This window comes from Otolemur garnettii, unplaced genomic scaffold (genome assembly GCF_000181295.1).
Source record: "Otolemur garnettii isolate 467f Iridium unplaced genomic scaffold, OtoGar3 scaffold00014, whole genome shotgun sequence".
Taxonomy (NCBI): Eukaryota; Metazoa; Chordata; class Mammalia; order Primates; family Galagidae; genus Otolemur; species Otolemur garnettii.
Genome location: NW_003852409.1, coordinates 1,595,945 through 1,620,676, shown reverse-complemented (window position 1 = coordinate 1,620,676; position 24,732 = coordinate 1,595,945). Strand labels below are relative to the sequence as shown.

General features: G+C 49.2%; 1 protein-coding gene across 1 annotated transcript in view; it reads left to right on the top strand.

The window, feature by feature from the left end:
* The window catches only part of SHB (SH2 domain containing adaptor protein B), a 135,096-nt gene that overhangs the window by 75,920 nt on the left and 34,444 nt on the right, over positions 1-24,732 (top strand). The window contains exons 3-4 of the mRNA XM_012802300.2: positions 7,967-8,182; positions 24,315-24,486. Of these exons, the coding sequence (XP_012657754.1) occupies positions 7,967-8,182; positions 24,315-24,486 (388 nt within the window). The remainder of the gene's footprint in view (positions 1-7,966; positions 8,183-24,314; positions 24,487-24,732) is intronic.

Below are 24,732 nucleotides of genomic sequence, written 5' to 3'. Positions count from 1 at the left end.
AAGACAGATTGATAAAAGAAATGTCAGAAAACTGGAAAAGATAGGAGGAGCCTTGGTCCTGGAGTCAGGGGTCCCAGGGCCTAGTCCTACTCTCTCCCCTTCCCTAGGCCTTAGTTTTCTGATCTATGAAACTGGATGAATAGACAGTTTCAAGACCTCCCCTGTATGTTTCCCTAGAGCTGACCAGAGCATGGCTCCCACATGGTGGGGGTGGGGGGACATTATATCACCAAAGCAGCACTGACATCAGAAGTTGTGGACGCAGAATTGGAAATAGACTCAGAGGTTAATGCTGAAACCCATTTCTAATGCAGGGGGTTGGCCCGTAAGGTTTTAATAAACAGAACTTCTGAGACGCTGGGGGCAAAGGACAATCTCAGAGGAGGAGGGGTCTTGGATAGGGCTTGCAGGAAGCCCCCAGTAATGGTGATTGGAATAATATTCACAGAATGCTTTCTGTGTCCCAGGCACCATTCTGAATAGTTGACATATGTAGGTTCATTGAACCCCTGTGACATCTCTCTGAGGTGAGTACTGTGTTCCCTTTCTCGACGTGAATAAACTGAGGCAACTTGCCCCAAGTCACCTGCTGGGGCCAGGATTCAGGCCTGGCAATCTGGCGAGATCAGTGTTTCTATCCAACACACCTATTAGTTCACCTGGATGCAGGGCTTTGCCCCAGTCCAGGTGGCTGGTATGGGGCAGCCCAGTGACAAAGTGACAAGTGCCTGGTTCCAGTATGCAGTTCCTTCCTGATACCAGCTCAGGCTCTGGGTCTTATCTGTCCATGACCCTGGCATCCCCAGTGGCTGCAAAGCCATGTGGGAGAGGTCAGATGGCTGGGGATGCTGGTGGCAGGGCCTGGGAACAGAAGGCCACACATCCCTACTGGGTTCTGCCACCCTATGATTTGGGAGTGGTGTGAATTCTCAGGCAAACCCAGCTGGGAAAATGGGAGGTGAGGGGCGTATAGACTGGCGTCTGTCATTTCCAGTGCGGCTCCTACACATCTGTGCCAGCCTCTCTCCGTCCAGCTCCACCCTGCCTAGAGGTTCCAAGGCACCTGTCCTATGGCATTTAATGCCATCCAGAAACCCACTTCCGCCCATCTGCAGCTTCATCTCCCACTGGGCACCTGTAAGGCTGCTAGCCCCCCAAGCAGCCTCACGTATACCTTAGACCTTTTAATCCTTGGGCCTCTTCCTCAGTTCTTTCTCCATCCAGTGCCCATTTCCTCTGCTGCTGCTTTTTATTTATTTATTTATTTATTTTGTAGAGACAGAGTCTCACTTTATTGCCCTTGTGGTGACCCCCAACCATAAAATTATTTTCGTTGCTACTTCACAACTGTAATTTTGCTACTGTTAGGAATCATAAATATCTGACATGCAGGATGTATTTAGGCGACCTCTGTGACAGGGTCATTCAACCCCCTGGGTAGAGTGCCATGGCATAGTAGCTCACAGCAACCTCCAACTCTTGAGCTCAAGTGATCCTCTTGCCTCAGGTTTTCTATTTTTAGAAATGGGGGGGTCCTCACTTTTGCTCAGGCTGGTCTCGAACTCATGAGCTCAAGCAATCTACCCGCCTTGGGCTCCCAGGCATGTTAGGATTATAGGCATAGAGCCACCGCACCAGGGCCAAAATCAAAATCTTTGTACGAGAAAGGGTGAGTGAATCTATCCATTATATAAGTTAAGATAGTTCTTAATGTTAAGCATCAAAATAAACACTGAGTTCCCTGGCAGCCAAAGCTAAAATAGGGAGGTACACAACAGGAACTCTCCTTCACTGCTGGTTGGGAGTGCAAGCCTGTTTGAAAAATAGTTTGGAAATTTCTTATGAAGTTAAACATTCTCTTAATCTGATCCAGCAATCACTGCCTGATATTTACTCAAAGGAGTTGAAAACTTACAGTCACACAAAATACCACACACAGTTATCTATAGAGGCTTCATTCATAATTTGTAATACTTAGAAATGACCATAATGTCCTTCAGTGGGTGAATGGATAACCTGGTGCATCCAGACAATGGAATATTATTGAGTGCCAAAAAGAAATGCGCTGTCAAGCCATGAAAAGATATGGAGGAGACTGAAATGCCTGTTACTAAGAGAAGCCAGTCTGAAAGGTCACATACTGTGTGAGTCCAACTCTGTGACATTCTGGAAAAGGCAGAACTATGGGGTTGGAGGGAAGGAGGGATGAATGAGCACATTTGTCCAAACCTGTAGAATGTACAACGCCAAGAGTGAACCCGAATGTCAACGGGGGGCTTTGGGTGATGATGTGTCATGTATACTCATCAACCGTAACAAATACGCCTCTCTAATGGGATGTGGGTAATGGGGGGAGGATGTGCACATGGGGGGCTGGGAATATATTAGATTTCTCTGTACCTTCCACTTAATTTTGCTATGAGTCTAAAATTGCTCTAAAATACAAAGCCTGCTTTTCTTTTTTGCAGTTTTTGGCCAGGACTGGGTTTGAACCTGCCACCTCAGGCATGTGAGGCCAGCGCCCTACTCTCTTGAGCCACCGGCGCCGCCCTACAAAGCCTGCTTTTTTAAAGGAGAGGGCGCAGAGTGACTCCTAGAGCAAAGTGTAGCTCATTGTGCACTAGGAGATCTCTAAACCTCCATCAGACAGATGCACTCAGGATTGTCACCTGCTCTCTTTCCCAGCCTTTGCCTTCTCCACATTCCCTAGGCAGCACCATCCTATCCGGTCCTCCTGCTGAATGTGCCCTGGCAGACTCTTAAGAGCCTTTCCTTTCTGATTTAAAGAAAGTGCTTTATTTTTCAGTTCTTTTTTCCATATGTATTTCTACTTGCAAGCCTTTCTACTCCAGAGGTCAGCAGAAATCTCCACCCTGTTAATGTAATGTTTCTGCTTTCAGCCTAAGAGGCATGAAATTACAGCCTGCCACCTAATATTAAAGGCCCTTTTCCATGAATGTATAGATGGCGATGTCCAGATAATTTGTGACTTAAAACATATGGTCCCGACTTTCCTGTTAGATCAGTCTCAGCCATAATGGATTACTCTGGCTAATAAGGAGGACAGGCCTGGTCTTTAGGTAGGAGATGGTGATGCCTGGCAAACTGTCTGGCACAGTGTCCCTCAGCTTTCTGGGGCTCTGGGTGAACTTCTGGGGGAGAAGATGCTTTCCCTAAAGGGGCATTTTCTCAGGTAAAGGCAGCTGCTTCCTAAACATGCACAGCTCCCGGGAGCCCAACCTGCTTAGAATCTTATTTACTTTCATGTCTTCCTCGTCTTAATTACATTTTTTCTTTACTAGTGTCTTCATTCATTATTTAAATCAACTTTCAAAAATAATTATGCAATAATCTTCTCTATACAGTAGCTGTTTACCTTCCTGTGCTGGGTTTTCCACTCTCCATTCCCGTGTGTCTGTTCTTTACAACAGTGCTGCCATCAGAGTGGAGCTATTCCAGACAAAAGGCCCAGCGCTGGTATTTGGCAATTCCCAAGCAAGGAGCAGAATTCCCTTTGGGACCTTGTTCACATTGCCCAAGACTTGTTTAGAAAACTGGCAGTATATGTTTTGCCCTCAAGAAATAAACAATCTTGTATTTTACTTTTTAACTTTGCATAATTTCATGCACACGTTTCTGTATAGCTACATAATCTTCAGATTTATCATTTTAATGGCTGTTTAATATTCCATCTAGTTAACATGGCATAATTTACTTAACTGTTCCCTATTGTTGGGGCCTTAATGAAAATTTGGATTTACTGTGTAATACAGGGGAGGCTTGTTTTAACGATTACTGTTATAACATCCCCGGCCCTAACTGCATGCCGTTACTAACCCAGCTTTGGAACAATAAATCCTGCGTGAGAGGTATATGCACCAGCCCCTCTGATTTAATAGCTAATCTGTTCACCGCACATGTTTTCCTTTTAGACCAGTATTTATGTAGAGTGTCCGTCCCTTCTGAATATTGTGTAATGCTAAATTGTATGCATTTGGCATATTATTCCAGATACTTTATCACTGCTGTCAGGGACTTTCATAAATTAACTGAAGTTTGGGGGTAAATAGTGGTTTCTGGCTGTCAGTTCTCATTCATTTATCGCAGCCACGTTCACTGTTTGGGGCTGGGCTCTATAAGCAAGAGTGAGCAAAGGCACTCCTGACTTTGGGGGCTGATGGGAGGTGCATCTGGGGGTTGCTTTGTGGTATCTTTAGATTCAGTGGCAGAACACGTGAGTAGTGCTTTTTAAACCTGTAGAGTACCCCGTAATGGTTGCTGGGCCTGCTCTCGGGAAGGAGGGTGAAGAGGAGAGTGATCTCCCCAGATCAGTGCCTCATCAGCTACAATGTCCTCAGCCCTGAGAATTCCCCAGACCGGGAGACTAGACACCACTCCTCAGAACTGGGGGGAACCGCTGGGCACAGTGGCTCATGCCTGTAATTCCAGCTACATGGGAAGCTAAGGGGGAGAATTGCTTGAGCTCAGGAGTTTGAGACCAGCCCAGACATCACAGCAAATAAAAATTTAAAAGTAGGCTCAGCGCCTGTGGCTCAAGCTGCTAAGGCACCAGCCACATACACCTAAGGTGGCGGGTTCAAATCCCCAGCCCAGGCCCGCCAAACAACAATGATGGCTGCAACCAAAAAACGGCCAGGCGTTGTGGCGGGCACCTGTGGTCCCAGCTACTTGAGAGGTGGAGGCAGGAGACTCGCTTGAGCCCAGGAGTTGGAGGTTGCTGTGAGTGTGATGCCATGGCACTCTACTCGGGGATAGCTTGAAGCTCTGTCTCAAAAAAAAAAAAAAAATTTTTTTTTTAAAGTAGGGCGGCAGCCACATACACCAAGGGTGGTGGGTTCGAACCTGGCCTGGGCCAGCTAAACAACAATGACAACTGCAACAACAACAACAAAAAAAATAGCTGGGTGTTGTGGTCTATAGTCTCAGCTACTTGGGAGGCTGAGGCCAGAGAATTGCTTATGCCCAAGAGTTGGAGGTTGCTGTGAGCTGTGACACCATGACACTCTACTGAGGGCGACGTAATAAGACTCTGACTCAAAAAAATTAAAAGTAATAATACAAAAGAGAACTGAGGGAGAATAATTTAGATGTTGAGAACTCTACAAAGCAGGATATAACAGATCAAGTGGTTTGTTTTGATTTAGGAATTTGTAAAGTTATCCTCAGTACTTTACAGTTGGTCTTCACCTTAAAGGGACCAAGTTCTACCATTCAATAGCTCTTTTCTTTCCTTTTCCTCTTTGTCCTGAAAAAAGGGATGCACCATCCTCAAGCTTAATAAATGATCCTAGTTCATTTGTGGGACCAACAAAAACCATGTTTTAGCAGAGTATAAGACACCATCACATGAGAGATGTGTGTTTAGATGTCCTGAACCACGTAATGAGAAGATTTTTACTCTCTCTCTAGAGAGAAAATTATTATTTGCCACAGAAGTGTCTGTTTGCTGCTTGCACTCACATGCACTCTCCTATAGAGCATTGAGGTAGGGGGCAAGGAAGTCCCGCCTCAGCCTCCCAGCAGGCCATGGTGCCTACCTACTTGGTGGGGTTCCCACTCATTCTATTTTTTTTGAGACAGTGTCTCAATCAGTTGCCCTGGGGATGAATGCGGTGATATCATAGCTCACAGCAACCTCCAACTCTTGGTCTTAAGCGATTCTCTTGCCTCAGCCTCTTGAGTAGCTGGAACTACAGGCGCCTGCCGCAATGCCCGACTTTTTTAGGGAAAGGGGGTTGTAGTTGTCATTGTTGTTTGGCAGACCCAGGCTGGATTCGAACCCGCCAGCTTAGGTGTATGTGACTGGTGCCTTAGTCGCTGGACTACAGGTGCCAAGCCCACTCATTCTATTTTTAGCATCTGGCAAAGGCTGATGTTTTGTGGGGTAGTGATACACAATTCCCCCTTTAAGTGAACTTACTTAACCTAAAAAGTAAGGCAACATAAATGGTGAATTGTAAACCGGTGAATTGTTAACAACCCAGGTGGTAGTCAGAAACAATCAACATGCAATCACTTTGTGACTAAATGAAGTTTGGGAAATACCAGCATAAAGTTAATTAATGTAAACACACAAAAACTCTGATGCGATGTCCTTGGCTTCTGTTTTATCAGGGCGTGCGTGCAGGTTAGAATTTTTGTCGCTCCCGTGAGCTGCCCTTGCGTCATGAAGCCCAGTCTGAAAGTAATGCTGTGGCTCGGGAGGGCTGGCATCATTGGTGTGCACATCTCAGCTGCTCTCGGAGGCAATTACTCCCGTGGGTTTCTGCCCTCTCTTTGTGCTGTCAGAACTGATGGAGGGAAGGCCTCGAGGGTACATTTAAACAGTTCCTCTCACAGCCCTCCCTGTTTTGCATCAAATCTCACCTCTGTAGACCTAGTGCTCCAGCCAGAGTGGACAGTGAATATACAAACAACAAATAAAGGCTACACAACTTGTTGGATACATTCTCTGCCCGATGTGAACACTAAAATGGAATATTACTCAGCCTTTCAAACACGTGAAATTCTGATACACGCTGCAGCATGGAAGAACCTTGAAAACATTATGCTAAGTGAGATAAGCCTGTCACAGGAGGACAGGCACCAAATGGTCCCAGGAGCAGGCAGAGTCACAGTGACATCAAGGAAAACAGTGATTGCGGGGGCTGGGACAGGGGGTAGTGTTTTATGGGTACAGAGTTCCGGTTTGGGAAGATGAGACCCTTCTAGAGATGGATGGTGGCAGTGGTTGCCAACAAAGTGGATGTACATAAGGCCACACTTAACAGTGGCTAAAATGCTGGATGCTATTGCATATATTTTATCACAATTAAAAAAAAAAAGTAGGTATGGAGCATGTTCTTTCCAGCCAGATTGCCTTGGCTTGCTGTGGTCCTACCACAGGGAATGCCACTCCCTCCTGTCTCCACTTGTCAGAGCTGTCAGTTCAAATGCCAGTTCTCTTCCCTCCTGCCCTGCCCCTCCCGGGCCCTACATTCCCCTTTGCCACCAAGCACTGCGGTACTTCATGTCTCCTGGGAACAGTGGGCCTCCTGACAGCCACCTTCACAGAGAGCCTTCCCTCGCTCCTTGCTCTGGCCTCATACACAGTGGGTATCAATGATCAAACAGCACATTGGGTTTCCCTGTTTGACCAGGAAGCACCTGATGTTATCATTCTAGCATCCCTCTGTGCAGCCACTGCTGGCCTCCCTGGAAGCAGCAGCAGCTGAAATGCACATCTCCTGTCTGAGCTCTCCTCTAGACAGGCAGGCAGGTGGGTTACCCCTCAGCCTGCACCAGAACTAAGCCTTAGTAAGCATCACATCTTCTCCGAATCCCTGTGTGTTCAGCCTGGTTAGAAGACAGAAAGGCTCTGGGGAGGTAGATGTGAAGGGAGGGGACCACCCAGGCTTCATAGGGGAGAAAATGGTGGCCTCAGATCCACTGGGGGAGGCTTTTTGTTGGTTCTTTTAAATGAACATGTGAGCTGGGCAGGAACTTGGGGGCCATTTGGCCCAATCTCCTTGTTGTACAGCCCAGAGAAGGTGGGGAACTTCCCTAGTGGGGGAGATTCCCACTCTTCTATCAAGTGGAGAGGCGAGAGCTCCACATTTTTTCCTAGGCAGGTGTCAGGACACACTTGGAACGTGGTGTTCATGCCTGGGCCCTGCTCTGCTCTTTGAGACAGATCCACAAGTAGACCGAGTTGGGAACCTTCTGGCACTGTGATTAGGTCTAAAAGCTTGTGATATGTGAGAGAATGCCTTGCCCAGTGGGAGCAGGGACACTGCCTTCAGGGCATGGCAGGCAGTGAAGCCCAGAAAGAGGCCTGTCTGTATGTCATCCTCACCTCCAGGCTGGCAGCTCTGAGTTCAGGGATGTTCCCTGGTGGGGATCCAGGCAGGGAAGCGCAGGTGGCACACTCCTTATATCTCTGCTTCCTTTCTCTTTGTGCCTGCAGAATTTCAGAGGCAGGAAAGTGTCCGGTCGCAGCATAAAGGTATCCAGTTATATGACACCCCTTATGAACCTGAAGGCCAAAGTGTCGACTCGGACTCTGAGAACCCCGTCAGCCCCCGACTGCGGGAGAGCAAGCTGCCCCAGGATGATGACAGGCCTGCTGATGAGTACGACCAGCCATGGGAATGGAACCGGGTCACCATCCCAGCCCTGGCAGGTAAGGAGCCTGTGGCTCTGCGCTCACCTTGAAAGAAGGAGTTACATCCAGCAGTCCTAGACTGTGCTCAGCACCAGTTACACAGCTTTGGTACATGATCTGCTTGGGCCGTCCTTTTTCCTAGTACAGCAGGACCACTCAAAGATGATTTAAACCCCAGAGGGAAAGGAGGCCAAGCCGAGGAGAAATCCTGGGACTGGCTTCCAGGGTCTGGTGTGCAATCTTCCCAGCCTTCAGGGACAGCCCAGAGGGCTCTTTGTCTGGCTGCTTTGGTCCTGCTAATGACAGTCCAGCTTTAAAGCCAAGATTTCAGGTTTTAGAAGGAACTTCATTAGAGAAAAAGAGAAAACCAGTCTGTGATGGAACCGGTCAGTCCCACCTGTTCCTGTGGGCTGAGCAAGACCTACATGGCTACAGGGCACTGTCCTCTGTCCCACTTTAGTGTGAGCCACTTGCAGGGCACAGGCAAGGGCCACATCCTTACTGCTCAGCCCCTCCCACAGGACGCCCCCCAGCCCCAGCCAGGAGCTCTTGAATGACTCAGGTGCCCCCTTCCTCCCTTCCCCTAAGAGTTTTTTCTAGAATCTGAGTATTCATTACTGGACCCAAACTCCTCTCCCGTGGCCCTGGCAGAAGGCAGTCTGGCCACGTGTCACAAGTCATGAGCATGCGCCCACACCCTTTGATGCTAATCCCACTCCTGAGAATCTGTGCCAAAGCCATGATCAGAAATTCAGAAAAGGCATCATTTATAATTATGAACAACTGAGAGCCACCTGAATGCCCAGCAACAGGGATAAATGGATTTTTGTGTATCCATGTGGTAGGATATTGTGTAGCCACTAAAACGTAATGTTTAAAGTTTATAATAATCCAGGGAAGTGCTTATGCTTAATGTCGAGAGGTAAAAAGCCAGATGCCAAAAGATTTATATGCGTCTAGGAGTTGAGGCATGTAAAAAGTGAGAGATTGAGTGACTAATTTAATTCTTACCACGAGAAAGTTCATAAAGGGAGAGTGTTTAATTTGCTTAAAATTCACTTTGCCTTAGATCTCTTTCTTCATACTCAGTAGACCCTTCCTCCTTTTCTAGCCCCCAATAGGGAGGCCTCTGCCCTGCTTCCTCCCTGGGCCCCTCAATAATTACCGTCCCAGCTGTTCCAGCACACACTGCTCACATTCCTTGGACATAGCATACTTTATGAAAAACCTGATTTTTTTCCTAAAATGCTGTTCCCCTGCCTTATCTTATCTGGAAGGGCCCTGTGCCTCCCTTAAGGCCAGCTCAGTCGTTGCCTTCCCAACAGTCCTCTATGGCACACGGAGTCATGCACCCTACAGACTTCCTTGCTTCCTCTTTGGGCCTGCTGTGTTTCCTGTCACTGGTAGAACATTTCTCTTGTCATGTAACAGTTTTGGAAGTACTGAGGCACTGGTTTCCCTGCCCAACTGTGAGCTCCTCAAGGGCAGCCTGTCTGATTATAACTCTGTGTCTCTGGCACCTGGTGGTGAGGGCCACACACCAGAGTCCTCCAAAGATAAGAACGGTAACCCCAGGTCTCTCCTGTGTGTTTTCCGCCCTCCCTTCACCCAGGGAAATCCGAGAATTGTCCCCTGGGCATTCTGATCAGGGGCTGTGCTCCTCCGGGTGTGGAAGGAGCTAGTGCCATCCAAGATCTTGTTCTTTGCAAACCCCAATTTGATTAAAGGGTCGGAGGGACTCATAGGGCAACCTCCCCAGACACCAGGGCCCGTGGCATAACATAGCACTGCAGGCAGGTGTGGGGCCTTGCCCTCTCTTAGACACCTGCAGGTCACTCAAGGGCTGTTGTTACCTTCGATGCTCTAGTCTAGTCTGGCATCTTGCTGATCAAAGTGTGGTCCCTAGGCCAGCAGCATGGCTTTACCTGGGAGCTGGTTAGAAATGCAAGGTCGCAGGTGCCATCCCAGACCCATGGAGTCAGAACCTGTTTTAACAAGATCCCCGAGTGGTTTGTGTATTTATTAAAATGAGAAGCACTTACCCTACAGGACATCATCTTTTCAGAGGCTCTCAGGCCAGAACTTGCCCATTTCTGCCCAAAGGTGGTTTCAGAATTTCTGTAAGTTTAATTGTTCACAAAGAACCCTAAAGTCTAAGAGAAAACTATCTCAGAATAAGTTTCTGAGCCCACAGCTGTCCGTTTTGTGTCACTGAGGCTTTGGTTTTGTGTCACTGAGTTGCTGTCACAGGTGTCACTATCAGTCTGACTTAGGTTCTTGATAGAAGACAGATGCAAAACCTTGTCTCATCCTGTCATTTAGCTATGTGTGTCCTGCTGCAGAGCGGATCTTGGCTCAGTTCTGGTTCCTGGGCCATAGGAGGAAGAGGAGGAGGCTGTCCCACTCGGGCTGAAGGGTACAGTGGGCACCAGCCTTTCCCTCCTCTTGTCTGTGGATACAAGTGGAGTGAGAAGTAATTGGCCACCTTTCAGTACTGAGGCTGAGTCTAAGCAGATCGATGGGATTGCTGAAGCGTCGTCACAGTCCCGTTTGTAAACTTAGAAGTGTTAGCTACTCAGGAATGAAGGCGAGGTTTCCCACCGGAGTCAGTGTTGTGTGTGTGCACGTGTGCAAGAGTGTGCAAGGGTGTGCATTTAGGCTTCACGAGTCACTGCTATGGCCAGGGAGTAGGGCAGTGGGGTAGTGCGTAGCTGGGCCCCATGCTTGTCACAATACCTATTGGAAACGCCTCATGCCGTTTTTTTCAGTTTTCAGGAGCGCTGTGTGGGAGTCCTGGAAGCCTGGGGTGTAGGATCCTCAGCTGAGGAAGGGCTGTGTGGGATGAAGTTGGCTGGGCAATATCATTACCCTCTTCTTTCACCTCTTAAATGTGCTGATTCCACAAGTTTAGCCTGCCAAGGCAACCTGGGCTAGGGATTGGGTCATGGCTTTCAAATTCCTAAAGGGTGTGGAGAGTAGGGGGACCTCCCATGAGCAGAGTGGGGCTTGACAAGAGGGAGTCTCTGTTGCATGGCCAGGGAGCATGGCAAGAACTTCAGTTAGACCTGAGTGTGTATAATGAGGTTCCCAGCACTAGGGGTTTGCAAGCAAAAGCTTCAGTGAAGCAGGACTGATGACGGAGGATGTGTCCTGGGTTGTGGGTCTATGGTCAGTTCTAGGGCTGCATCCGTGCTTCAGAACCCCAGCATGCTGGTCAGAGATAGGGAAAGGGAGTCACTGAGTTAGCTCACTCCACAGATGAAGCAGAGTGCTATCCTGTGTTGTGTTTTTTGGCAACAGCCAGCGTTTGTTTCATTTGTTTGTTTATTTTGAGACAGAATCACACTCTGTTGCCCAGGCTAGAGTGCTGTGCTGCCAGCCTAACTCACAGCAACCTCAAACTCCTGGGCTCAAGCGATCCTCCTGCCTTAACCTCTGAAAGTGCTAGGATTACAGGTATGAGCCACCACACCTGGTCTCATTTATGGAAGTCAGCCCCTTCCCATCTTGTCAGGCTGGGGGCTGCAGCCTCGGGAAGTCTCGATTATCACCTCCCAGTTGCTGTGAAAACAGCTATTGCAGGGTGTGAGGTGGTTCCAGCTTCTTGGGAATGAAAGTCTTCCTTGGAGGTTGGTAGTGAGAAACGCCAGAAGATGGCAGGGCGGGCTGGCTCACGCCTGTAATCCTAGCACTCTGGGAGGCCGAGGCAGGTGGATTGCCTGAGTTCACAGGTTTGAGACTAGCCTGAGCAAGAGCAAGACCCCCATCTCTAAAAATAACCAGGTGTTAGGGCGGGTGCCTGTAATCCCAGCTACTTGTGAGGCTAAGGCAAGAGAATTGCTGGAGCCTAAGAGTTTGAGGTTGCTGTGAGCTATGACACCCCGACAGTCTACTGAAGGTGACAAAGTGAGACTTTGTCTCAAAAAAAAAAAGAGAGAGAGAGAAATGCCAGAAGAAGCTTCCCAAAGAGCTCTGAATATCCATTGCCTGCTCCCCCTCCAGGAAACTCACTGGTCAGACCTGGGTCCCCAGGGTAGATGCACAGTCTGATTTTACCACTAGCTGTAGGGAGTGGCCACAGCAAGCTGTCTGCCCCTTCCCACCTGGAAGAGACACCCGCTTTCCTGAGCTGGCTGGACACTACTCCCAGCCTACTTTGAATCACCCCCAGAGATCTTTATAGCAACAAGTTTTGAAGCCAGTGGGTCTAGAAATGGCTTTCCTACCCTGTCCCCTCCACACACACCCCAGGTGGAGCTCTAGGCCCAGATAAGGCCTGTGTGGCACTCCCTGCACAGCATAGGGAAGGGGATAAGGAGCCTCAGATGATGTCACACTGTGTTGGGGAGGGGGAGGTGCAGGTAGACGTGGCAAATCTGACTAGCTCCTGGGCTTTGTGGCACAGATGGTGAGATGGACAAGTGGAGCCTGCTCAGAAAATGGCCATGTAGGGAGGGCTGAGGAGCCTGTAGAAACAGACCTGGGTGGTGCTGTCATGGATTTGGTGTCTTCCCTAAGGGGCTAGTGTAAGGACTAGGATTGAACTTGCCCTGTGAGCGTCAGTTTCCTCACCAGTCTCCCCTGTGGAGGATGAGGTTTACTGAGTCCAGGAGCAGGAAGTGCTGGGTCCTTCCTGAGTACTGTATCAGGAAATGCTGGGTCCTTGGGCTTACTAAGCACTTTCGGAGGGCATTGTCTCCTATATTCCTCACAACCCCCCTCTGGGAGGCTGGTTTCCTCCTTTCACAGGTAAGGAAACTGACATTATCTGTGAAAGGAGGAGTCAGGCTGCAAATCTGTGGGGTCCAACTCCAGAGCCCACGCCCTTCCCTGGCCAGGTGTCTGGTCTCTTAACGATAACCAAGATGTGTGTGAGTATGGGTGGAGCTCTCGCCCTGCACACCCACAGGCAGCATCACATCCCTTCATCTCCCACTGGTACCTTGCGTTACTCAGCCATGGGTTCCCACCTGGACTGGTTCCACTGAGAATTCTGCAGGAGAACAGGCTCTGGAGCTTCATCCTAGATGAGGGGCCTGGCACCTTCCCACAGATCAGTCATCCTCAGCTGCCACCCACACAAGAGGGGGTCACATGCCATTGACTCCTACTCCCTCTGTCATTCTGGAGAAACTGGGACCCAGAGAGGTAAAAGATAGATACTACTGGAGAACCTCATGGCAGGACCAGGAGGCCATATGTGGAGGAGAGATTGGTGTTTCCTTTTAACCCAGTGAATAGAGCTAGTAGCCGTGTCTTTAATATTTTGCGATTTTACTGAGAAGACAGTAATCAGAGCACTTATTTGAGGAGCCAGACAGCTGGGGAGAGGGGTATGAAGGACACCTTCAATACTTTCTCTTTTTTTTTGAGACAGAGTCTCAAGCTGTCACCCTGGATAGAGTGCTGTGGTGTCATAGATCACAGCAACCTCCAGCTCAGGCTCAAGCAATCCTCTTGCCTCAGTCTTTCTATTTTTAGTAGAGATGGAGGTCTTGCTTTTGTTCAGGCTGGTCTTGCACTCCTAAGCTCAAGCAATCCACCTGCCTCTGCCTCCTAGAGTGTTAGGATTATAGATGTGAGCCACCGTGCCTGGCCCTTCGATACTTCCTTATGAAACAAAGTCATTTCGTTTCTGACAGACAAGACTCGGACGGTACACAGCATAGTCATTTGGAGTCCTCGTCTGTCTTCCCCTAGCTCTTTAGTGGGTTTCTCAGCCCTAGGAAGTTCAGAACAGTGTCTGGCATGGCAGGAATGGTGGGGCAGCAAATAATCCCACTTTCACACACCAACTCCATCATTGACCAGCTTTGGGACCTCGGGCAGGCTGTTCAGTATCCCTGAGCCTCAGTTTACCCATCTGTAAACTGGGTTATCACAACTTTTAATCACACTGGCTCTCTGTGATGATCAATTAAAGCCAAAGATCTGGATAAAAAAACACTTTAAGCTCTAAAGCACAGGTCCTCAAACTTTTTAAACAGGGGGCAAGTTCACTGTCCCTCAGACCGTTGGAGGGCCGGACTGTGGGCCCCGGGATGAGTTGGCTGCTAAGCAGGACAGGCAGCGGCAGCAAAAACACCCAGCAGGCTGGATAAATGTCCTAGGCAGACCACATGGCCCATGGGCCATAGTTTGAGGACGCCTGCCCTAAAGGGTCATTCATATAAGAATTATTGGTGTTCAGTGAGGGCTTGCTATATTAAATAAAATTAAATTTAATATGAATCATTTCTGCATAAAAAGGTACTTAGTGGCCCTAGAGGACCCATTTACAGAGCTTATTCCCAGTTATGCCTGGTAGTGAGAAGCAGGGATGGTGTAGAGAGTGACACTTCTATAGCAAATTGTACACCCTAATTCCTGCAGCAGCTCGAACCATGAGTCTCCCAGTTTTTCCGTTCTTTATTCAGTCCTGCTTGAGGATTGGGCCATGGGTCCCCTATTTGTGAGAGGGTCCCCACCTCCTCTCTCCCCTCTGCCCCCTTCCCTATTCTGGTTCTGCGGATTGGTTGGTGTGCCTAGAGCAGTCTCAAACTGGAGGGAGTATTAAACAGATTGCTTGGTCCCACCCCAGAGTACCTGATGCAGGGGGTCCAGGTGTGAGGCATGAAAATGTGCATTTATAACAAGTTCCAGGTGGTGCTGATGCTGCTGGTCTAGGGATTCTACTTTGAGAACCTAGAGCCAAAGATCTGGATAAATGCTATATGTATTAGCTGTTGGGTGAGGGTAGAGTTAGAGAGAGGATGTCACCTCCTTCAGGAAGTCTTTGACATGGCAGTTCCTTCCCTACCCTCATCCTAGGTCGAGGCCCTTTCTCTGTGTTCCTATACTTGCTTTGTTCTGGAGCAGCTGGATACACACTTGCCAGTCAGCTTGTGGATTGCTGTTGGTATGGTGTTCACCCCTTAGCCAGTTTCCTTCTTGAGTTTTAACACCTTCAAAGACTCATTAAGTGAAGCTGAAGGACAGAAAAAGGGAAAGGTCCCAGGTATGTCTGTTTCCTAAACAATCGTGAATCATGTCTGAGCCAGCTCAATTGGCTAGTTTAAAATAATATGGGGGGGGCAGGAAATTAACATCTATTGAGCAATAATTGGGAACCTGGCACAGGTTAACCCTGGAAAGCCCTGCAAGGCTGAGAGTTGCTTTGTTGTCATCACACAGATGACAATTCCAAGGCTCAGAGAAGGTGAGCAGCTTTCATGCAGTCACACAGCAGTGAACTTGGGTGAGTCTGACTGTAAAGCTCTTTCTACTGCTGCACTGAGTGTGGAAAGGGTCAGTTCCCATCACCTCATACTGGTGTAAGGGGTGGCTTGGGTTGTGGCTAAGGCAGAAACAATTGCACCTGCTCCGTGTTGCCCTCATAACCTGTCACTATCCCCCTCAAATGCACACGCTCTGAAGCTGGTAAGGCCCCCACCCCACTGTGTGTAATGACATTATTCCACACTTGTATTCCCACTGAGCCATGACTTATCCTCTGTGCTTAGAATAAACAGGCCCAGCCTTTGCAGAGGGTTCCTCAGAGAATCTTAAACCTGGCCGCCATCTGTCAGACCCCGCCGAATGCCACCTCCTCACAACTGGCGTCCTCGGGCTCCCATGATGCTTCCTGTCCCCTGCATAGCCTCCCAGAATGCCTTGGGCCTGTGAGGAAATTAACAATTATGTTTGTACCCAGAGCTTTTTGCAATGTAATGAGTAACAGTTGTAATTAATGTTTAACACGTGTGAACAGCAGGTCTGCCCAGAAAGGGGGGGTTGTTCAATGACAGAACTGGGATCCCTTGCCTCCTTTGGCTAATATGTTACTGAGGGACAGGTTTTTCCAGTTGGTTTCTCTATTTGACGTTTGAATGAATTCGTTTAGTGACCTAAAAAAAAAAAGGGAAAAAAATCAGTGTTTAATAGCTTTGGTTCATCTGCTAGTTATAGTGATAGGCCAGTTCCTTGGAATGCTTTTGTCTCCTATGTGGAAAAAAACAGGAGGTTTGATAGAACATCTTTGCTCTTCTGTTTGGCAAGTCAGAGATCTTCATGTGGATGGAGATTTTCAAGCTCCATGAAGGCAGAGAGCCTGCCCATCTTAATCACACCTGGGTCCCCACCGGGATCTGTGCCTGGCATATCACAAGTGCTCAAATATTTGCTAAATTATTGAAGAAATCAGGTCTCAGGAAAACCAACCCTGAATTCTGTTAGGGGCACTAAAATACCTAGATAATCATGTGGCCTGCTTGCATGGGAATGGTTTGTTTTCTCATCATTCTTTTATGCTGCCTGCCTGTCTCCCCTCCACATGAGGCAGAGGAGACCCCGGAGAGAGCATCTCTGAGGACATTTCTGAGCAGCTGTTGACTGCGGTGGTTGCCACCTCTGATCTGAACTGCCAGGTGACAAGCAGGAAGTGTGTACCTGCCTGTCTAAGGATTGGCTGTGAATCCAGATGCCACCCTAGGGGGTGGGATGACTGGTGAGCCAGTGTGTGGCAGGAGCCCCAAGGGATCTATGTTTGTGGCCAGCACCTAGCTTGTCTCCTTGCTTCCCCACTTCCATCTGCAATGAGCATGAACAGAAACATACACGGCTGGGCTGGGGCTTTGGGGTCTCATGGACAAGGACACTCATTTCTACAAATGCCCAGCCTGCTCCATACAAGTCCTCAGGTTTATAGATGGGGGAGAAGTCACTCTCCCAGACTCTAGGATTCTAAATGAGTTCTGTGGGTGTCTGCAGGTGAAAGTGTCACAAGACACACTGCATTCCATGTGAATAGGTTCTAGGTATGCCTGACAGGTGACCCTGGCCCAGAACTCAGGAACTCACTCAGGTGCTGGGGCCGAGGGAGTCTGGATTTAAAGCCCAGTGCTGCCACTTATTTGCGGGATGATCTGTAAGGTGGGACTGGCACTAACTAGGCACCAGGAAAGGGGGGCACAGTGAGTGCTCAGTAGATGCATCACTGTTGCTACTCCTGTTTGTGAGAATGCATCACACTATAGATGGGATTTATGCCGAACTTCATGGGGGCTTCTAAGATTCAAGTCTAAGATGTGGGGCAAGTCAGTTCCTTTGCCAGACCTCTATTTCTTATCTGTAAAGTGAGTTATGATGGTAAAGATGACTTGCTGTGGCTAGTAGAGGCCTCTGTGTTTGGGTTATTTCATCATTTTAACCAGGCTTTGTCCTTCAATTTCCGGGAGCCAAGCAGCAGCCCTTGGGAGGGGGGTGTCTTTGCACCCAGTCGTTGTGTCCATGTTTCCTCGGAGGAGTCACAAATGAGAGGATCTCAGCGTATCCCCTTCTGCCAGACCTGCCTTCCCCATCCATCCCAGGCTTGGACATGCATGCACAGTATTCCTGGAACCCGGGCAGCATCCCAGCATCTGTCTCATAGCCTTCCCGCTAGCCGCCTCCCCTCACAATGGGGACCTCTGTTTTCAGGCACCTCCCACACTGAGTGTCAGTGAAGTGCCCTGCGGCTTGTATGTGTCTGTGAGGTGAACACAGAGTCTCTTGTTGGTAATCCCGGAAACCCAAACCAAACATTTGCTGAGCCACCTGTTGTCTTACAGCCTCCCTGGAAGGAGAGCTGACACTCACCAGGCAGGCGCAGTAGAGGGGTGTGCAAGACCTGCCTGCTCTTGAACTGGAGGTAAGAAGGGACCTCACCTTCTCCATCTGTAAAATGGAGATTCTAATACGTGTCTCTCTCTGTGTTGGTGAGAGTCCACTGCGATCACCTAGTGCATTGGCTGAAGTAGCAGAGGCCTGTTGTCATGGGAACAATTCAGTCATCTACAAGTATTTGTGCATTGCTGTAAAAGTTTATGGCGTTTTCATAGGGGATTCATGCAGTTCACCCCTAGCTCCCAAACCAAGGCATAGTCGCCCTCCTGTGCCCAGAGCAGCCCCTCTGTGGCCTATATCCTCACCTGCACCCACCTTTCCCCACAGATGCCCTCAGCCTGGGGTTGGCAGTGTGCAGGAATCCCTCCAGAGACTGCCAGAAAGTCCTTGGGTGCCTTTTCTCTGCCTTTATGCCCTTGTTTTCTCGGAGTAATAGGACATCCGTGAACAAACACCAGGCCCGGAACAGTCCCCGGGCCTGTCCTGTCGGCCCCATACACTTTACAGACACAGCCCATGTTCATTTCCGGCTCATCCACCGCAAGGCTCAAGAAGTCTCTGGCAGCTGAGAGTTCCTTGCAAGTCAGTCTGTGCACAGGGTCCTGGTTTTAATTGTTCTAAGCCCCACTGCCTTTGCTGAATGGAGAGCTGGGAGGGTCGTAGACTTCAGGCCAGAAAGGAGCACCCAGTCTGAACTTAGAGAACCGTGCTGGTCTTGCCTGGGCCCAAGGCTTCACTCTGGTGAGTGGTGAGGACAAGAGGAGGTCTGGCAGATTGTCATTGGCTCTTCTGTCCCTGTGCCTCCCTGAGGCCACCCAGGGTTGGAATGCCAAAGCAGAGGGCTCAAGACTCACGGCCCATCACCTGCCTTGAAGCCTGCTGCCGTTAGCTTCGGCAATTCACCTGACCACATCAGCTCTCTTTTGTAAAACTGTGGGCAGTAATAGCACTGACTTCATAGGTTTGCTGTGACGATTAGAGCAGAATGGGAACTCACGGCCTCCACAGTGCCTGCCTGTGCACAGGAAGCACTATATAAACAGTTAGCAATTTCACAACTGTTTTAAAATAATTTGAGGGTGGAGTTCAGCTCCTGAGTTCCTTTCTTGATTGTTTGAATAGAGACTGTATGGTCCTGCCCAGCTAGGTGGAGATTCTTTTGTCCAACAGATAGTGAGAATCCACTATACATCAGGCACTGTTCTAGGCATTGGGGATTCAATGTTGAACAAAACAGAAGAAAATGCCCTTTCCTCGGAGCCTCCAACAGTCATCTCAGCAGGAGTTGGTGAGGAAAAGGGTGGTTTCTGATACCAGGCATTTATACTTTTGAGTATATGAAAAGAGGGGAGTGTTCTGAGCTGGTTTTGATTTTGAAGAGGGGTCTCCTTACAGGGGGCTGCCTGGACCTTGCTTTGTTGCTTTCCACCTCTGTAATCCTTCAGTGTAGGTATTGCCAAATGAGGCAGCTAAGACTCAGAAGCTTAAGGAATGTGCCCAAAGTCACACACTTAGTATTGGCAGAGGCAGGATTCAAACCCAGGTCTTCCCTGACTCCTAAGCCCACACCCTTTCCATGAGGCAGCACCACTGCTGTTCCTCTATTCCCTAGCTGTGTTTTGGCCCATGGGCCATTCGCTTACTGGAGTCACAACATGACATGGGAGGTCTCCAGAGACTGAGGCACATGGCCCCCATCTCTGCAGCGTGTCCATCAGTTCTGAGAAGATGCCTGCATTACCTCACTGTTATCAAGGCTGGTGTCACAGAGGACAGTGATGTAGACAAGGTACTTTAGAGCTCAGAGGGGGAGAAAGGGATTCCACAGAGGAGGGGGAATCAAAGGCAAAACTTATCCCAGGAGGTAGTTTTATTGCTGAGCTTTGGAAAATAGCTGAGATTTTTGCAGACAGAAATAGTGAAGAAAACGTTTCTAGAGGGTAGACATGGCCATGGTAAAGGCAGATGATGGATTTGGGGACTGCGCATTCTTTGTGACTAGAACCAAAGGGTGGGTGTGGAACCCAGGGGGTTTATAGGGGAAGGTATGTCTGAAAGGTTGCTTTGGAGCCACTGAAGACCTTGAGTAACAGAGTGAGTTTACCTTTTGTCTTGAGGCACTAGGGAGCCAGTGAGTGTTTGCAAGCCCAGAACTGCTTTAAAAGGAGGTTGCTCTCTGTACAGTGGACAGGAAGGAAATGGACCCTGAAGGAACACATTTATTTGACCTGAACAAACATTTTCTAATTCTAAGTACCTTTTCTATGCAAGGTATTGTAGTGAGTTTAGGGGCAGACAAGAAATCCTAAGGGTTGTGAAGCCACCAAGGAGAAGTTAGTTCTCTGCAGGTGGAATCAGGGGAAACTTTGTGGAGGAGCCAGCATTCAGATGGAAGCAGAAGGGCAGTAATTCCAGCCCCAGACGTGGAAAGTGGAAGGGAGAAGGAATGAGCCCCAGCCCTTGCCAGCCCAGCTGGAGGCTTTTCTGGCAGGAAAGGAAGATTTGTGGGTCAACAGACCTGCTTTTTTTTTTCCTTAAGAGACAGAGTCTCATTTTGTCGCCCTCAGTAGAGTGCCGTGGCGTCACAGCTCATAGCAACCTCCAGCTCTTGGGCTTAGGTGATCTCTTGCCTCATCCTCCCGAGTAGCTGGGACCACAGGTGCCTGCTACAACACCCCGCTGGTTTTTGTTGCAGTTTGGCCAGGGCTGAGTTTGAACCCACCATCCTCAATATATGGAGTCGGCGTCACACAGGTGCTGCCCAACAGACCAACAGACCTATTTAGCTTTGAGACCCTGGAGTTCTTCCTGACCCTCCCTCTGGACCTCCGTTCTCACCCATTACTCACATGGCAGGGTTATTTGGGTGATTAGATGCCATCGTCTAGTTGATAGTGACTATACCTCAGGACTGCTTGGTATGAAATCTGTGACAAAGCAGAAGGGATCACCAGCTGCAGAGGCCAATCCAGATGGGAGAACCAGGCAGGGCAACCTCCCTGAAGACAGGGGCGCTTGACCTGGGTCTTAAACGATGAGTCCTGTTACTGGACCAGATGTGTGGGGAGAGGGATTTGGGGTGAGCCAAAAGGTGACTGCTGGCTGAGCCCTAGAGTACATTAAACAGACCACCTCTCCCAACTCTACCAGGGCTCTGGAACTGTCATCAGAACCAGTCAGAAGGGCTCTTTGGACCTCATCCCACCCAGCTTAGTCTCACTTCTCTCCAGCAGGGTTCTGACTTCCATTTTTAATTGCCTATAGGTGGAATTAATTAGGTCCTGTCATTCTAATGACTCACGGGGGTAGCATATTTTTTTCTCTAAATGCAGATAGTCTTTGGAGGAATTGTCTTTATCTTTTGTAGAAAAATCACTAAATTAAAAAAACTGCCACGTTAAATTGTAGATTAAAGGGAAACTTAAAGTCCGAAGGAACGAAAGCAGTCATGTTTAGAGCTTTTGTTCTTAAAATTTTTTCTTTTGCTGCCGAAGCACCACACTTCGAGTTCATGTATTCATATTTTAGGTGAAATGATTTGCCTAATTAAATCTGTCATTCATCACCACCTGTTCTCTCTAAAATATGTGGCTATATTATTAAGCTTGCCAGTGAACATATAAATTAATTCATTGGGGAATTACAGTGTTGACTAGGACGTTATTAGGTTTTATCCAATTTATCTGGTATGAAAACTGATATTTTCCCCAGTAAAGCAAAACAGCAGCTCATTAAGTTTCTTCATTTAATCCCTCACTGAGCCCCAGTTATGTTGAAGGTATTATGCTAGGCATGGGGGCAGGGCACTTACTATACAGCCCCTGCCCTCTGGGGGCTCCCAGAAAAATAAGCAGGTGAGGGGGGTGCCATGGTCTAAGATCAAGGTGAGTCTTGGGAGGCTTTCTAGAAGTGTAACCCTAGAGAGTTAGAATCCAGTCAGGGGAAGAGGTTGGTGAGAACTGAGGTTGGACGGGCAGCCAGATCTGGAAGAGCCTCCTACGTTGTGTTGAAAAGCTTGGGTTTCTTCCTCAATCCGTGTTCTGTGGTCTATGCCACTCTTTTTTTAGAGTAGGGATCTCTCTGTTGCCCAGGCTGGAGTGCCAGGGCTAGTCACAGGCAGGTATGATCATTCTTGTAGCTCACTGCCCCCTCAAACTCTGGGTGTCAAGCAATCCTCCCACCCCAGCCTCCTGCATAACTGGAGCTATAGATGTAGGCCTCTGTGCCTGGCGGATCTGTGGCAGGAGGTCTGTTATAGGATTTTATGTTGGCAGAGATCCCCATATCCTGATTTAGCCAGTGGAGACCCAGGATGTTGGGGTAAAAGTGACTCAACAATTCATCTGATCCTTCCCTCTTCTGAGCCGGTGGCAAAACTAAGCCTGAAACTGCCTCTCCAGCCTGGGCCCCTTCCCACACCAGGCAAGTGTCCTTCCCTCCCTGCAGGTATTTATTCAGCCTTTCTGAGAGGCCTGCCTGCCCCGCTGCTCTCTTCATGGCACTTGTCACCAGCTGGTTGATATGCTGACTGATTTATGGCCTATATCTCCTCTCTGGGACCCTGAGCTCCACAGGTGGGGATTTTTTTTTTTTTTTCTTTGGAGACAGAGTTTCACTGTGTCACCCTTGGTAGAGTGCCATGGCGTCACAGCTTATAGCAACCTCAAACTCTTGGGCTAAATGATTCTCTTGCCTCAGCCTCCCAAGTAGCTGGGACTACAGGCGCCCACCACAACAGTGAGCTACTTGTAGAGACGAGGTCTCACTCTGGCTCTGGCTGGTCTCGAGCCTGTGAGCTCAGGCAATCCACCCATCTCAGCCGCCCAGAGTGCTAGGATTATAGGTGTGAGCCACCAAGCCTGGCCTTAGGCAAGGATTTTTGTCTATTATGCTCATCACTGTCTCCCCAGCCTTGAATAGTGCCTGGCCTATTGAATGAATGGTTAGGAATGTTACAGGTGGATGGACTGCCTGCCCAACCTCACCATAGGGTGGGCAAGCAAGGCGTGTGCTCTGCACAGCCATAGAGCTGACGAGTCTCCTATCTGTGGCCCTCCATTAGCAGAAGCCTCCTCTCCTACTGCTTTCTGTGCTTGATGGAGAAGGTGTCTCAGAGGGACAGAAGTGCCACACAGTTCCTGATGGAGGAGATGGCTCAATGGCTGAGACATAAAACAGATTCATCCACGTTCTTCAGTCCCAGCAGATGGTACATTGCTCCCATCAGGGCTGGGGTTTCCCGTAAACACAGAGGTTGGTGGTAGTGTGTCTGGTGGGGACCATCTCACCAGGGTTGGAGGATGGCTCACCGCATTCATGCTTGCTGGTCTGAAGAGAGGTTCCTGCCATTGTGTGGCTCAGCCGAGGATGTGTGCTCGTGGCCTGCAGCTGTGCTCAGGCTTGATCTGCAGGCCCTGGCCGGGTTTACTCGCACTCCGGTGTGCTCAGTCCTTGGGTGTATCCTCTCACCTGTTGTGCACAACATCCTGGTGAAGTAGGAAATGGAGACTCAGAGAGGTGGAGTAACTTAGCCAAGCCACACAGCATGGCAGCACAGGCTTAGCAGAGTTTGGGAGCTCACATGACATGCCTAGTGCCTTGTCTGCATTAAGCAGAAGTGATGATAATAATAAAAGTAAATATGTATAATAACACTGAGCACAAACTACATGCCTGGCACTCTGCTAAGATCCGGACGCGCACCACCTGGTTGAATCCGCATGCGGTGGGTGCTGTCGTTATCCATATTTTTCAGAGGTAACTGATGCTCAGAGAGGTAACTTGCAAGGTGGAACACCTGGTCTCCAGAAACCCTCTGCCAACTCCAATTTCACTTCATTATTTTCTGTTCTTTGCAGGGTGTCTCCAGGGTCCTGCCTCAAGGGGCACCCTCCCCAAGTCTGTGGGGTTGAACGGTGCTCCTACGGCCCAGGGAGAGAGGAAGCGTGTGGGAAGGCCTGTCCTGTACTGTGTGCTTCTCCAGCCTCACCAGAGGGCCGGAGTCCAGAACAGGACAGGTGGTGGCAGGGCCAGAGCAGGGGTCTGCATGAAGAGGGACAGACTGAGGGATGTGCATGGTCCCCAGGTGCAGCTCGGGGGGCGGGGGGTTATCCCAGGAGAGGGGCAGGTGTGGCTGGTATGGGCTCAGGTAGGGTGGAGCAACTGTCTCTTCTGAAAACTGTGCAGAGGACAGAATGCCTCCCGGGAGTGCCATGCTGCACTTGTTGGAGGTTGCGAGTGATTCTTGTGCAGGGAGATGAGGGAGCATAGTGGCCTCTGCAAAGCCAGCCAGCCCCTCAAATGCACCATCTGGCTTTGACAGCACTTTAATGTGTTGTGTTAGGAAGCCAAAATCTTTTGAGCCATGTTCTTTCATCGCCTGAAACTGTTCTGTTTACAGATTTTGAAGTACCAACCAGAACAGTTGAATGTTACCCCTGCTGGGCACCTCCAGTGACTCCCAGAGCTGAGCCCCGGGTAACTGAACACTTTCTCTCTCTCCCCACAGCCCAGTTTAATGGCAACGAAAAGCGGCAGTCATCCCCCTCGCCTTCACGGGACCGGCGGCGCCAGCTTCGTGCTCCTGGTGGGGGCTTCAAGCCCATAAAACATGGGAGCCCCGAGTTCTGTGGTATCCTGGGAGAAAGAGTGGATCCTGCCGTCCCCCTGGAGAAGCAAATGTAAGTTCTAAGGAAGCAGAACCCAACCTGAACTCCCAAGTCACCTAGTCATTTCTTTGCATCTTTTAAAAATTTACACTGAAGGCCTGGCACAGTGGCTCACGCCTGTAATCCTAACACTCTGGGAGGCCAAGGCAAGTGGATTACCTGAGCTCATGAGTTCAAGACCAGCCTGAGCCAGAACAAGACTTTGTCTCTAAAATATACTGGGTGTTATGACAGGCACCTGTAATCTCAGCTACTGGG